This window comes from Somniosus microcephalus, chromosome 25, assembly GCF_052327205.1.
Source record: "Somniosus microcephalus isolate GS21.2 chromosome 25, FLI_Smic_1.0, whole genome shotgun sequence".
NCBI classification, from domain to species: Eukaryota; Metazoa; Chordata; class Chondrichthyes; order Squaliformes; family Somniosidae; genus Somniosus; species Somniosus microcephalus.
In genome coordinates, this window is record NC_141011.1 from 45,762,498 (window position 1) to 45,778,959 (window position 16,462).

At 43.7% G+C, this 16,462-nt stretch overlaps 1 protein-coding gene across 11 annotated transcripts in view; it reads right to left on the bottom strand.

Annotated features, from left to right (window-relative positions):
• agrn (agrin) overlaps window positions 1-16,462 on the bottom strand; it is a 540,540-nt gene that overhangs the window by 20,274 nt on the left and 503,804 nt on the right. For 8 of the 11 annotated variants that reach the window (XM_085967315.1, XM_085967316.1, XM_085967311.1 and 5 more), the window contains 7 exons: window positions 15,842-15,976; window positions 11,447-11,543; window positions 9,980-10,144; window positions 9,218-9,329; window positions 4,845-4,856; window positions 1,504-1,620; window positions 219-408 (listed from right to left, as the gene is read on the bottom strand). In XM_085967315.1, the coding sequence (XP_085823441.1) occupies window positions 219-408; window positions 1,504-1,620; window positions 4,845-4,856; window positions 9,218-9,329; window positions 9,980-10,144; window positions 11,447-11,543; window positions 15,842-15,976 (828 nt within the window). The remainder of the gene's footprint in view (window positions 1-218; window positions 409-1,503; window positions 1,621-4,844; window positions 4,857-9,217; window positions 9,330-9,979; window positions 10,145-11,446; window positions 11,544-15,841; window positions 15,977-16,462) is intronic. The other 3 variants (XM_085967312.1, XM_085967318.1, XM_085967320.1) reach the window with 1 other exon arrangement.

Consider the following 16,462-nt stretch of genomic DNA (forward strand, 5'->3'; position numbering starts at 1 on the left):
TGCTCCGTGCAGACGATGGGCCTGTCATCACCCACCACCAAGGCTCACAGGTGGAACATCTGTAGTTTGTTGAGATACTGGAGGGTCGTTGGCACCTGTGTGAACTGCCGCCCCACCCCCAAGGAAAAAGAGTCAATGCCTTGAGGGGGAAAACAACTGCCATGAGAGAAAAGAGGAGACAACTACCGGATCTTCACACGAAACACGGATTACTCTACCTTTATCACACTGTGGCCCCGAGAACCCACGCTGGCACATGCAGTCATATCCCCCGAGTCTTGGACTACAGATTCCGCCATTGTGGCATGGGTTACGCTTTACTGTGCAGGGATGCGAGTGATAGTTGGAGATCTCCATGGCTTTTCTAATGTTTTCTTTTTTAAGAAGTGGAACCGATTTTATTGAAAGCTAGGTACAAATGCAGAAGAAAAAAAAAGATTATACAATGGTTACCACTTTTTAAGCAGAAGACAGACACAAAAAGCACTGATTTAGGAAAGTACCTCAGTGAAGCTACTTTGTTTTGATGAAATTAGTTCCAAAAATTCAAACTTCTTTTTAAAACAAGAAAACTTATCCCACCAACTAAATGGACATCATGGTGCAGTACTTTGGAGCATAGGAAGAGGAGGCCATTCAGCCCCTCGAAGCTGTTCCGCCATTCAAATAGATCAGGGCTGATCTGTATCTTAACTCCATCTAGCCGCCTTGGTTCCGTAACCCTTAATACCCTTGCCTAACAAAAATCTATCAATCTCAGTTTTGAGATTTTCAATTGACCTCCAGTCTCAGCAGCTTTATGGGGGAGCGAGTTCCAGATTTCCACTATCCTTCGTGTGAAGAATGTGCTTCCTGACATCACCCCCTTAACGGCCTAGCTCTCATTTTAAGGATATGCTCCTTAGCATGGCCTCCACCTAATGGAATGCGGTTCATGTCCGTGAACTCCCACGCCGCTGAATGCCCAATCACAGCCATGTTGCCATGGTGAATTGCTGAGTCGAGGCCAGGTGCTCTAATCCCTCCCCTGATCACCAGCTCGGAGAGGCCTGACAAAAGGCAACCTCTGCTCTTTTGGTGCAGTTGGTACATGGGTAAGAAGGTTTAGGCAAGAGTGAAATATAATTTCGGGGCGGGGGGGGGTGCTGGGAAGAAGGGGGTTTCCACTTTTACAAAACAAAAAAACAAGTGGCAGGCCGTGGATTTTACTTTAATCATGAAAAAAAAACCAAAAGCACTGTTCTAACACATTAAATAAAAATTCAGGGTGCACCACCTCCTAATCACAATTAATAGAACATTCTCGCAACAAGTTAAAAATGGAGCAATGGTCAGCACAAGTACTGAGAAAATACATGTATGATAAGGGTAGGCCCCAATCTAGGAGCAAGGGACTGGAAGCCAATTAGCAGGAACAACTAATCGTTTTTAATCAGTTCTCTGTTCCTGATTCCTACTTGAGGCCAATTCAATGAAGCTTCTAAAGATTCTATTTATATTTACCTTCTGAATGGCTCCAGTAAAGCCAGAGGTGATGGCAGCTGCACGGGCAAACTTATTGAAATCCGGTGCTCCACCCACATACAAGGCTTCCTTGAGGTTCAGCGCTGTGTGTGGGGCCTTGGGACGAAGAACATCTTATATTTAATGACATGATCTTACTGAGATGCTATTTGTTTAAATAATTATACATCAAGGATGAAGCCAATAGCATAACATGGCACAATATTTCAGTTAAAAGTCAGTCTGTCACTGTAACAATAAGGTTTCATTCTCATGGTTCTTTGTTAAAACTGAAGCTGCATTGCCATACTAGAGTTATATACCAAGAGCTTTTCATTCCACAGTCACGTTTAACAATAGACTAAATTAACTGTGTTGAACATGCCAGACTGACTTTCAGCTTCAGTACAGTTATTAGCGATGTAAATCTGTAGCGATGGAGTAATACACTAGTCAAGGTATTGGGTGGGGGGGCGGTTGCTAGGGGAGGAGACTTGGGCTGAAAGACTGACCAAATACGGTTCATGGGACGAAAGAATAATTGAACAAAAACCTCAGTGAAATGGAACTGAAACCCAGCCATTCCAGGTGCATAGCAATGTCTCTGATTAACACTACGCTCCTGAAGTCTGTTTCTGATTACAAGTCAGCCATTTGTGTGGGTTTTTTTTAAAGAAGAAAGTCTACTTACCTCATTTCAGCACAAGTTTATGATTGACAAGGGTAAAGCTTGGTTACTTCTATGTAGCAGACAGCTTTTTTTAAAAACGGACCTTTTTTTTTGAAGTATACTAATATAGAACTGCTTGTTTGCCAAAATGATACGAAGATTGTGTGAGGTGGTTTGCTGTTAATCAGGAAGGTGCTCAGTCAGACCTTTTTGTCCCGGGCTCCCAATTCCACCCTCCCCAAAAGCTGGTGTTAAAGACTCTCAAAAAATACTAGCTAACAGCTGGCGTCTATGTGTAAAATTCTGGCTCAGATCACGCCAGTGACTTGTTCAAACTAGTATATGTTTAAAATAGAGTCCTACACATGAGAAGACAGGAGTCCAAATGGAAGTGTTCTTATTAATTAACAAAAACACTTATGGATGTTCTGGAGTATTTACTTTCTCTTCTTCATCCAATTTTTAAGTTTCAGCTGTCAGGCATGAACATCGGCCTCAGGGCAGAGCACAGGCTCAGCGGTGCTGTAGTTTAATTTAAAACGTGCCAGATAACACCATCTTTGGGCAAGCAGAGTTTTCGGTTTTCACTGGGCACAATATAGTGAAGTGGCAAACCTGGCCTTTGAAATCTCATTCAAAAAAAAAACCATGATCATTTGCGTATGTGCTAATGAATATTCTTTCAGCGATCGCAAGTAAATCCCTTTCACAATCCCCGTCAAGTGCTACGAGGAGCGAGTAAGCAGAAACAGACCACGAGGTAGCTAAATGAGCTCATGTGTGCCAAATGGGAATGCAAGACAAGATTAAAAATGTATGGGATGAGTGAGTAACGTCAAACAAACTCAGTAAAAGCCTCATGGGGACAAACACACAACGTAATGGCATGTTTCTCAGGTTAGTGGTGACCTTGCTTGTTTATAAAGAGAAACATGACACATCTTAGTAACAATTACTGCAGGATCGTCAGTTTTTAAATGCACAAAGCGTTACTGTGCATTTTTTTAAAAAACTACTTAAGGTCTGAATAGCCAATTATTTACCTTTTTTTTAAAAAGTCTAAGCTATCACTAATTATAAAATTCACACTGAAATGCTAAAGATGGAATTGGGTGAATTTCAATGAGGCGCAACTTTATTTTCCGAACATCCTGCAACCCAATTTAATTTATTGGGATCTTCAAAGTAGTAGCACTCTACTCAAAAACAAAAGAGTGCAGGAAATACATAGCAGCAACATCAGCAGAAAGCAACCTACTGGCGAGCTCGGTCCTGCTCCCTTCTCTAATATCACAACATTGGGCCCGTTTTCAAGAGGCCCGATTGTGACCAACACTGCTTCTTCTTTATGAAGAATATTCTTCCTGTGTCGTTACACTTTTTTGTCAAAATAATTTCTACATTTATTTAGTGTCCTTACTCCACTAATCTGGTCATTTATTTTTATAACTTAGAGAAGTTTTATTCGAAGCGCATTATGAAAGATCAGACCAGGTGACAATGATAGCATAAAAGTTCCCTATTTTCAGTTCGTACTAGGTTCTGCCATTGTTTTAAGAGAAAAAGACTGTTTACATGTACATTTGTTGGGAATAGTGTTATGATATAAACCAACAAAAAACAAACTTCTGCATGTAAAAATATTTTATGGTTTCTGGCTGTTTAGCTGATAAAATACAGCTATGTTGAACTTGATGGCCATTGATCAGGTACTTTCTCTGGGTGCATCCATAGTTTGATTTTAGCAGTTGGTAAATCCCTGGCTCCTGCCCTTGCTCTTTTTGGCTTGTTATCTCATTCTTTCTTGACTTTATTCAACCTTTCTTGAATCTTTTATTTTAGTACTATGTCCTCTTTGGACACTGGTTTCATTTTTTCCTGTTGTCCATTTTGTTTTAGAATGATCGGCTTTTCAACGCTGTGCTTTTGTTCTGTTGTAACTCAAGAGACTGAGCAAATTTTTGTACTAACTTCCTCGCTGCCTGCAAGGAGCACGATATGATGACATAGAAATGGCTGCAGAAGTGGAGGCTTAGAGCAAAGGTCGCGTGTAGGCAGTGGTCAGGGTCAGGGCGTGTCTTTATTCAGGGCTGCCCATGCAGCTGGGGCACGTGGCAATTGTTGCAGAAGCACTGTGGTTGGAAACCAAGTGAGTTATTGCCTATTTCCTTCCCCTACCTGCCAGAGTGCGATGTGATAACACGAGGCCAGCATAAGCCAAGGCTTTAGAACATAAACTGAACGCAGTGTGAGGCCCTAGTTGGGGTGTCTCTTTATCTAGCGCAGTCCCTGGGGCCGGAGTCTGAGCAGGGCAATAGAGTCACTGTAGACAAAGATGGTGGCAAAGGGAGATTGCTTGATAATTCAGGGTAGCGCAGATACAGCGAGCGTATTGAAAGCATAGCTCGACCCTGAGGCCAGACCTGGACAGGAAAGGGCTGGCCATCTGGCATTACTATGTAAATTGAGACCCACCCAATCTCCACTTCCACTTGCCTACCTTTACTGTCAGTAACATTTAATGACCTGAGTTTTGAAGCGATTATATAACGCAAAACTATATGTTCTACAACTACCTCTACGTTTAGCAATGAATTGGATGAGCTTAGAATGGGAAAAAGAAGTTGTGATTGAATGATGAAATCAATTTTTTTGGTTGTTTTCTTTTTACCTTGCGCGATTTCTTAAATCCAGAAAGCACATCAGAATAAGTACAAAAAACACAAGAGAAAAAAGGGCATCAGTAAGGAGTAAGGTAAAGAATACATATTAAAACACACAGCACCCAACCAAAATATAAACAACACTCTAATGGTTGCAAGCCACATTGTGGAGGAAGCGGATTAGAGAGATAGCAGCCAATTCTCCAGATGATTCGCTTTAATTACTCAGGCTGCAAAAGCATTCACTACAGAGTTTTGCATATCACTCATGGAGCCACAATCATATTCATGCGTTTGGTTGAAAGTAAAAATCTTCATTGAAATCGCTAGCCATGGATACTGGGCAAGTGACCTGCTCTTGCGTCCATGCTAAATAGTACATGAGCACAGCAGGGTAATGAAAGGGCTAAAATCCATTCCTACCCCCCCACCTCCGCCTGCTCCCGTGGAAGAACCAACCAGTCTCCTTTCAGTATCTCCCCCAGTATGGTGAGATGGGAAAATCACTGCAAACTTTAATCCTACCACTCTGTGATACAACACACTGGATCACCAACATGACAGTTACTTTTAAAAGAATCGTCTCCACACCAATAACTTTAGCCCTCCCAACCTCTTTGCATGGAACCTATTTTCAGCCTGTTGAATCAACTGGAATAAATGTCTCAGGCTGCTGTATAAAGATTTACTGATCACTACGCACTAGTGGCCTAGAAATTCATCCGTGTAGCGACTGTTTTTCAGGCGCTAAACAGTCTCCTAAACCTCCAGTATTGCGGGCAGGAATGCACGCTCATTACGAACCAGGAGTGCACCACCCGCCATATTGGTGTAGGTAACAAACAAAAACAATCGCTGCCCATGGCCCACCTGAAACAGGTGTTAGCCCCTTTGCATATTTAAATAAGGGGCCTAAAGCCTATTTGAAGCTCCCTCTGTAATACTGGGTTGCCCTGAACAAAGCTGGCATTGAGCCAGCTGCGTTCAAGAAAACCAGGTCTATTATGTGGCCTACCAGGCTGTCCTCGAAGAGGTCACTGCAAGCTGCAGCCAACCAGGTAAGTTTTTTAAATATACTTACTTGAATGTGGAGGAGGGAGGAGCAGGAATGCGCCTCTCGACCCCACATTAAAACCACGTGGGCTGCCGGCTGCCACGTATCCACCCCGCCCTCACCCGACGCTACCCCACCCCACTCCCGACCCCAGCTTCTGCCCTTCCTGATTGCCGCAGACCGTTTCTCATCCTTCCAGATCACTGTTACCCTCCCGACCCAATCACCGCTTGCCTACAAACCCGATCGCCCTCCCTCCCGGCCCAATCACCGCTACCCTCCTAACCCGATCACCCTCCCTCCCAACCGGACCTCCCTCCCGCCGACCCAACCTCCCTTCCGACCCAACTCACCTGAGGGATCCTCGAGTCCTCTTTGCTGGCGAGCTGCCTGGGGGTGCCCATTAGCTCGCCGGCTCGATGATAACGAGGCCCGAAGCCCAATATCACGTGCGCCTCTGGCCTATCCATTGAGGCGCAAGGGGCATTCTTTGCGCCCCCATTTTTTGGGGGGAGCACTCAAATTTCTAGACCACTACTTTTAAGTTAGAATAATCAATTTAGAATATTTGAAGCTTTCAATATCCAGTAATAGTAGATGCCACCCATATCTTTCCACCCCTGTTGGATTTAGAATACTTACCATTTGGCAGTAAGTCATAGGTGGGGGTTTTATGAGGAGTGTTTCGGGTTTCATGACCTCAGTGGCTTGGTCTATGCCTCATCACTTGCCTGCACAGACCACCCACACATCTGCTACTATCTCAAGAGTTCACAGTCATAGCAATTCTCTGCATTCAAACCACCAGGAAGTCAAAATCTTTGAACTGATATAGCAACGAGAACGCCTCCACACATGAAGTCCTGACTAAAGGGAACTTTCTTTTCTGCTCTTTTGTATCAGAACAGGTCTTAAACTTCAGTGGTGAAATGATCCTTTTAGCCTTCATTAAGTTACTGTGAATGTTTCCCAACCATTTCTTCTGCCTTCGGTCAGACTTCTATGTGTTCACTCATTTAACCTACGGGTTGCCATTCCTCCCCCTCCCCTACTGCCCCTCCCCCCCCAACCAATCAGGTAAGTTATTCAGATGTTTGTAATGGGGTGTAAATTCTATTCTCCTATGACATCCTAGGAGAACAGGGCTGCACGCAGGAACTGTGTTTATGGTGGCTACTTTGATTGTCATGACCACCCCGGCCACTTGAATACTCGGCCAGATAAGTAAGATTCGCACTAGTAAAATGGAGAGAGGAGAAAAACAAGGGCAATATAATCAAATAAATGGCAACCATTGCAGTTCACTGATTCATTACCCTTAATGGACAGCAGAATTTTGTTACTCTTCACTGGTTCCATTCATATCCCTACAGAAGCCATTTGGAAGGATTAGATAGTCTGGGCTGCTGGTTCCTTCTTAACTACAGTGACCATTACTCCATAATCAGCTACCAAGTGGCATGCTCGTGACAGAGCAAGGTGACAGCCAGAGTTTGTTTCCCCTCCCCATTACAAGCATCTTACAAGTGGCAAGTAGCGTAGCCAAAACACCAAAACCGTGCTCCCAATACCGAGATTCCTCGAGTTACTGGCAGCCCTTGCACAGAAAGCTGCACTCCTCTGGTTGGGAGACAGGTGTCAGTGGCGTGTTACCTAGGCTGGGAGAGCCATTTGGAACCTGAACAGCAGCTCTTGGGTTGAACTGTTCATTTCAGTCAGAACATTCTTTGCAGTTGTATGAATATTCTCAATCTCATACAGCTGCCAGAAGCTGTATATTTCTTCTTGTTGTATACTTCTGACAACAAATGTTATATGTAGCTCTCAAACATAAGCTATTGTTCAACATACGGGTACGGTAGCATAGTGGACCAGTAATCCAGAGGCCTGGACTAATGATCCAGCGAGTTCAAATCCACAGCAGCTGGGGGAATTCAGTTAATTAAATAAATCTGGAATTAAAAAGCTAGTATCAGTAACTGTGACCATGAAACTACCGGATTGTCGTAAAAACCCATCTGGTTCACTAATATCCTTTAGGGAAGGAAACCTGCTGTCTCTTACCCGGTCTGGCCTATATGTGACTCCAAACCCACAGCAATGTGGTTGGCTCTTAACGGCCCTCTGAAATGGCCGAGCAGTTGCGCCAAACCGTTACGACAAAGTCAGCGCTGTGGGAGCACCTTCACCACACGGACTGCAGCAGTTCAAGAAGGTGGCTCACCACCACCTTCTCGATGAGCAATAAATGCCGGCCTTGCCATGAACGAATAAAAAACAATACCACAAATCTCAGATTGGTTTAGGGCTGCATCATTAGACTGGAGCGTCAATGTATGTCACCATAGAGTGATGGGGGATGGGTTTGCTCCCACAATCCCTGACACTGCTAAGCTCCTGATATCATTCAGACCACTGAGAAAGTGCCAAGCAGAGGCCATTTGCTTCCTATGGGGAGGAAGGGTCACCATTTTCATATACCTAATTCTGTCTGGTTTCAGAGCAGCTTAGCTCAGGAAGACCCAATTGGGGAAAGTGGAGAGGGAAAAAAAAACTGAAGAGGAAATGTTATCCTAAAAAACACGTACAGACCCGCACCCCATGTGTAACCCAAATTCCACAAGAGAAATCATATTGGACACTTTCTCTAACACATCCTCTACTACAGAACGCTATACTATAGCACAGCCACCAACATGTATTGTATCAACTCTTGCTCTAATCCAGAAACCAGACCCGACACCCTCTTACCCCAAAACCCAGAAGCCCCAAAGTTACTGCAGTACCATCCCGAGAGGAATGATACAAGAGCCTGGAAATGCTTCAAATCGAACTGGTTACATTGATACCGACCAGTGTAGTCATGACTCGCAAGTCTATTCCAGAATTTTTCTCCACCACTTAAGATTGGCACAATCCTTTCGTAGGATTTTCCAGAGGAGGACTGCAGCATTCCAGCTTTTCAAGAATAACATCATTGAATAGGTTATGGCAAATGTGCAATCTATGGCTCACCACACACCACAGAGTGGGTAGTTATATTAGGAATGGCTGGTTTGCTGGGGAAAAAATCCTTATTTAAAAATATGAAGATATTGGTTAAATCTATCCAGGCACTGAAGAGTTGCAGCTTTTTGATTCAGAAGCTCATATCTATTGACTCAAAGGTTGTATAATCTGTTCAGAACCCGATGGTGATGAACAGACAGAAACATCCCAGCCATCAGGAATAATCTGAAAATACAGCAGTGAAGCCTGACAAACGTGTAGTACATTTGAAATCTGAATAATTTGCAGCCGGCCACAGGAGGATTCCTTTCTACCTACCGGGGATTCGCCAGTGATGGGTTCACCCTTATTAATGGTCATTAATCCTTTCCGTCCATTTCTTTCAACAGTAACCACATTCCAAACGTTCAGTGGAATGCGTTCCTTGCTCCTGTTTCAATAGAGGAAAATTATGTAAGCCACTTTCAGCACTAAAAGAGAACAGGTAATGGTACTTAAAGTATTGTTAATTGAGAAAACAACCACTGCCGTCGCAACATTTCTATTCTATCACGAATATGCACGTGTATGTTAGGCTCTTGATCAAAAATGCATATACAAGTGAGCTTACAGTTATTAAAAATGAATGCAGAACCAGCTAACATCTTTGCCAATATTTACTAATGATGGATGAGTTAGCATGTTACAGGTCTAGCTTTCAGAAAATGTCATTTAAAAAAGCTTTAAAGGATATATGGTGTTCTCATTGCTTATTTAGGTAGCCCGTAACATAATAAAACAAATTTAATTTGTGCACATTTGAACTCTCAGCTGTGCAGGTTGTGAAATTTTGATTCACCCACATCTAATTAAAACTATAAGCACTGCATGGAAAAATATACATAACCAGGTGAGGGTCGAGGACAGATTTGTGGAATATAAACCCCGAGGGCCAGGACAGTTAACAGGGCTTCCACAATCAAATATTTTTGTAACTAATAACATTAGTCTTAAAGAGCTATTCATCTCCATTTCCAGGCCTATTTGGTGAGAACCTTACTGCTACAGTAAATCAAGATGTTGTCCATTTTCCAGCATTACCTGATTACCGCTGGTCCTTTACCAAGGTCATATTTAAACTCTAGGTAACCATCGCGCAGATTTAACGAAACAAAGTCTCCTCGGCCATCAGTCTTCTGCCCGTTGTAAAATATCATTCCATTGCGATCCTTTGCCAAGAAGACCACCTCCATAGACAGTTTCTGACTGCAATCAAACATCGCATTTACTGTCACATTAATAAATAGATGTTTCCCCCCCCACTCATTTCAACTACCCTCTGGAATTATACAGTCTCTCAATACACTCTCCACATCCAGAGTCTGAATGGTCCAGCCTACGGGTGGCTTCATGCTGACCATCGATATTATTCCCTCATCAACCCAGCAGTCAAGAAGATGCATTTGAAGATTACGGGAAAGGATAAGATCAAGATAGGCAACTTATTTTCCTGATACACAAGCAAACTCTGGAACATGGGTCTCCAACTCATCAACCTAATGCTCCAACAGTGGAGATAAACCCCAAAGTTCTTTTTCTTGTACCCTGAATATTTTGCAGGATGGTTCACATCATACTGCCAATTCCAAAGATCATTTAAATCAGATGTCGATGACGAAACACTGGGAAACAGCCTCGTTTGCTGCAACTGAGCATAAGTTTCAGGTGTGGAAAAGTTGAGCAGTATTTTTTAGTAATTTGGTCATTTAAAGATCATTTAAACTGTCTACGTCTTCCTACTTGGGTAGAATCTGGTGTCTAGTGGTCCAAAGTTCAGTAAACCCAAGTTACATTATCAGGTGCCTCCTCTACCTCCCTAAAAGGAGTCTTGCTCGTGTACTAGTACTGCGATCACAGACATTTTGATATACAAGGTGGTCATTTAATAACTGTACCACAATGGGGTGGCCAAAACACTGCAATTGCTGCCGTACCAATGTCTTGTACAGATTTATCCTCACCTCCTTCCTTAACCATTCAAGGCCAAAGTATTAAAGCCAGAATCCCATTCACACTTTAAATTTTTTTTCACCTGAAATCCCACTTTTAAAAATCAGTGCATCAGAGCTCTTAAGGTTTCTCACTGCACTGAGAATTTTACCATTTAAGGTATATTTCCCTTCACCAGATTGTATTACTTCACATTTATATGCATTTGCCACTTATCTGTTCCATCCCCTAACCTGCCAATATCTTCCTGTAGTCTTTCTGTGTTTTTCCTCCCCGTTTGCTATGCCCCTAAATTTGTATTGTCAGTAAATATTGATTCCATTCCCTCTCACCTGACCAGGTTCAACATTTGCAAAAACACAACAATCCTGGTTGAAAAGTAGCCAAAAGGGGTTTAATTTGGAAATTAGTTTATAGAAGATGATCAGTCCGAGTCATTGTACGTCTTTATTTTGGAAACTATTTGGAAGAGAAATTTGGTGATGCGTGTACATGGGCAGAGCGCTGGCCGAGTCTAATTTTAGGTTTAGCAGTTTGCTAAGCACCAATTGTACTCACAGCAAGTCGTTGACAAACGTGTGGATTCCATTCATTTTGAGGTATGAAAGTCCATTAAACTCTGGGATGAAGGCAGTGGCTTGGTTCTGCTCAGCTTCTAACACAAAACAAAAGAGGTAGCTGTAAATACAATAAAGTCAAACCTAAGGTGGCACTGGCTTAGACCAAAAAATATTTCAAAGAAATCTGACCCAACAACAGACGTTACTGAAAAGTTAAAAGTTCAAAACCTATATTTTAAAGTCCTTGCCAAAATGATGGTGCTTTTTGCACGGTCTAAACATTTTCATTGAAAGACATTGGAAGCTAAATAGGGTAGCACAAGATTAAATAAAATGGAAACAAAGGGTTATTCAGTGTAACAGGTGAGAACAGGATTAGGTTTGGCTTGTGATGCCAGCCATGATGGAAAGGTTTATTGCCGCTCAGCATCTAGGCTCACAAAGGAAGGATGGCCACTTGGATGAGATACCAGAGGGCTGCTGGCGCCAGTGGAATTGTGTCTTCATTTCAACAAATACCTCCAGGGACATGAGAGGAGAACTCTGGGTGGGTGGAGGAGGGATTTCACCAGGGGAGGAGATTCCCACGGTGGTGCCGATGGGGTGGGGGGAGGAGACTTCCACAGGAGAGGCGGATCACTGCGGGGGTGGGGGTGGGGAGGAGCTTTCAGGAAGCAATGTTGATGGCTCAGTGAGTGAATCTTCTACCTGGCACGGAACTGATTAATACCATCCAGAAAAGCTTCAGGCTTAGAATCATAGAATGGTTACAGCACAGAAGGAGGCCATTCGGCCCGTCGAGCCCGTGCCTGCTCTCTGCAAGAGCACTTCAGCTAGTCCCACGCCCCCGCCGTTTCCCCGTAGCCCTGCAAATTTTTTTCCTTCAGGTATTTATCCAACTGCCTTTTGAAAGCCACGATTGAATCTGCCTTAACCACCCTTTCAGGCAGTGCGCATTCCAGATCCTAATCACTCGCTGCGTAAAAAAGATTTTCCTCATGTCACCCTAAGGCTTGATCCTTGATATCAGTCAGAGTATTAACAAAAGTACGACAATTAGATGCAGTGCTTCTAAACTCGGGAGAAAGAAGAAAAGAAAAGGGGAAAAAAACTCAGCCAGGGCTCTGGCTCCTGATTGCCATCTAGTTACCTTTGCTGGGAAGTGCATGTGTGACTGTTGAGTGAGAACTGGACTGGATCTGCACTGATGCCCCACTTGGTAAAATAGCCCGCTGACACTCACTGTGTAGGCTTGCATGTGAAGAAGCAAGACGGATACCCGGAACAAGCTTACTGCTTCTGCTCTCAGTTATAACTGATGCGTAACCAAGTTAAAGTCGTCACAGTTCACTACACTAGCAGCAATTCAACTTCAAGACTTCAACTTTTAAATGGCTCCCCTATGGCTCACAACAACAACTTGCATTTATAGATCAGCTGCCTACATGTAGGGAAAACAATGCACCACCTTGTGTGGTAGTGAGCCAATGTTCCCTCTAATTTTTTATTTGCCTGCGCAGTCCCTTTAACTGGCTGTGCGGCCCATTCAAATTTTCGTGCATGCGCAGTTTCTTCCATGTAAAAGCTGGTAAGCAGCCTGCGCGGGATCCCCCGTCGCACAGATTAGCGGAAATGTTGTAGTGAGCCACACAGACCAGAAATGCCAGATCTTGGTCTGTGCCCAGTTACCTGTTCTCAGATGGGACAACAATTTGGGCACTACTGGGCTGCAAAAGGGAGAAACAAATTAGCCAGGGCTCCCACTACTGATTGTTGCACAGTGATTCCTGCTGTAAAGTGTATGTGTTGAGAAGCTTGAGGGAAAAAAAAGAAAGACATGCATTTATTTAGTGCCTTGCATGACCACCAGACGTCCCAAAGTGCTTTACAGCCAATGAAATACTCTTTGAAGTGTAGTCACTGTTGTAATGTTGGAAATGTGGCATCCAGTTTGCGCACAGCAAGCTCCCACAAACAGCAATGTGATAATGACCAGATAATCTATTTTTGTGCTGTTGATCGAGAGATAAATATTGGTCAGGGCACCGGGGATAACTCCCCTGCTCTTCTTCGAAATACGTCCACCTGAGAGAGCAGACATTTAACATCTCATCTCGGTTTAACATCTCATCCAAAATACGGCACCTCCAACAGTGCAGCACTCCACTGGAGCGTCAGCTATAATTTTTGTGCTCTAATCTCTGGAGGGGGACTTGAACCCACGACCTTCTAGACCAAGAGGTGAGAGTGCTGCTCATTGCGGCTTGACTGTAATGCCCTCCATGGCCAAATTACATGCCTGAATTGTCTGTTCAGATTCATACATGAAAATTGCTACTTGGAACAAGTACCAGAGCCTGTCAGTTTTCTTGGAACTGTATCCTAGTAAAAGTTAACCCAATCAGTGCAGGATTGGAAGGGAGAAATTGGAAACCAGTTTTCCTGAAACTATTTCAAAATGAAAGCAGCATTCTATGTCTGCAATTTTGTCATACCACTGTCACAAAGCAACAATGAATCTCTATTTTGCTGCATGTTACAGGGAAATATATTTCAGCCACAATTTTATTAGATCCATAAATTTCTATTTATTAAACAGGCCAAGGGTTAAAAGAAATCTGAGCGATCACTCACATTGCCAGGGTTTTGTTAAGACGACGCAGAATATTCTTGCCCTTGAGCTCTCTCGATGAAAGAGCACCCACTCAACCAATTCATTCTTTTAGCTCTTCTTCAGCTGACATTTATAATTCAGCGCGCACTGCTTTGAACATTGTCAGTGCTGAAGCACTTTGCACCCTCTTGGGAAAGTGTTGAATAGGTGGAACAACCCTTATGCAGCATGTTAAATGCAAAAGTAGAGTAGTTTCCCAAAATAATCAGTTTAAAGAGCCAAGGAGTGGAAGGAGAACAAATGGTTTCAAACTGCTTTATATTTTATGTGCTTTTTTTTTTAAATAGTCGGGAGTAACTCTCTCCTGCCCACTATATGCTTCAAACATTTGCCTCTTCATCCCGAAAGGCACATTGCACAGACTCGATGGGCCGAATGGCCTCCTTCTGTGCTGTACTATTCTATCATTCAATCAATCTGTTACACCAGGTGGCTGCAGTGTGTACCATCTACAAGATGCACTGCAGCAACTCGCTTAGGCTTCTTCGGCAGCACCTCCCAAACCCGCACCCTCTTCCACCTAGAAGGACAAGGGCAGCAGGCGCATGGGAACACCACCACCTCCAAATTCCCCTCCAAGTCACACACCATCCTGACTTGGAAATATATCGCCGATCCTTCATCGTCGCTGGGTCAAAATCCTGGAACTCCCTACCCAACAGCACTGTGGGAGTACCTTCACCACACGGACTGCAGCGGTTCAAGAAGGCGGCTCACCACCACCTTCTCAAGGGCAATTAGGGATGGGCAATAAATGTTGGCCTTGCCAGCGACGCCCACATCCCATAAATGAATTTTAAAAAAAGGTCACAATTCAGCTAATAGAAACTCCTGCACAGAAGCAAGAGTGAGCCTTCTTTCCACTCGAGTAAGAGCGGCCCATTTCAGTGCAGAGTGCAGCAAAACTCTCAATGACCAAACAGTCGTGACTATTAATTCACTGTAACCTTACAACCAACACAACCCTAACAAGCATGCACAGATTTGAACAATCTACTCAATCCACGTGTCCCATTGGGAGAATACAGCACTGATTATCTGAGCTAGTAAAACATTACACGTTTCTATATTTTGGGTAGAATTCCCTGGAAATCAGTTTCAGATAGACAAATCAGTTACACAAAACCCCCCCTGCCCGTTCGGGAGAATAGCAGCGGTTAGTCTGCACATCAGCATGGAATAAAACAACACTGTGTGAACTTAGAGCGCCACTTATTGGTGACGTAATGAACAGCAAGAGCTGTACACCCACACATACCCAAGGCAACACCCACATTTTTAGCACGAGCCCCGTGATTTTTCTCACTCTTCCACCTGTCAAAATGATTTAATTGGGGGGGGGGGGGGGGGGGGGGTGGTGGTGTCACATTTTAGGGTGGCGGATACAGATTCAGGAATTGGATAAATACACAAAGGAGAAAAAATTGCAGGGATATGGGAAAAGAGCAGGGGCAGTGGGGGCTCACTCGAAAGAGCCGGTGCATACTCGATGGGCCGAATGGCCTCCTTCTGTGCTGTACTATTCTATGATTCAATCAACGTGCTGCTCATATTTTCAGTTTGATTGCACACCGGTTTCTGATGAAAGTGCTCCTGACTGAACACTAATAGCTGTGATTAATCTCAATTCCAACTGTAACAACACTGATCATTAAAGTGAAGGCTGCTGATGCTGATTTCTCATTCGCTTGATTTGCAAAATTCAGCACTCGTTCATACCTCGTTCACAGAATTCTCCCTCGCGTCCCATTGGGCATTCGCACTTCGCTCCCCCTTCTGGTAGCACCAAGCATGTCGCTGATGGATGGCACGGGTTGGGGTCACATGGGTTGTGCTCATCCGCACAAGTTGGCCCTGGAAGGATGCAATGTTAAATATAATTAACTCCCTTAGGCTATTAGCAACCAAATAGCATCATACAATTCAAATCTATATTATACAGGCTAGTAAACGTGAAGGGATTTAAAATAATGAGGAAGGCAAGCGACCCCGGATCACTCTTGCGCACACTTTCTATTAGGCAGCTCGAGAGCCAGGTTGGCAAAGACCTGCAGTTTATACTTTCGGCTCCCTCACCTAGAGAATGTGGAATGCAAGTGTGAAACAATAGAAAATAAACAACAAGTTTGAAGTCTGGCGGGAGAGTATTTTCTGTTCAAAGGACATTTTCTACTCCCCCCCCCCCCCCCCGCCCCGCAGTTCGTCAGAAACTCAAGTATTGTGGCAGATTTCAGTGTCTGAAAATGGAACACGTTTCCACTTTTGACACCCAAAGGCAGCACCTAACACTGACTGCCAGGTCAGGTATAAAAATGGGCAGAGATGCCAAGTAAGGGCATA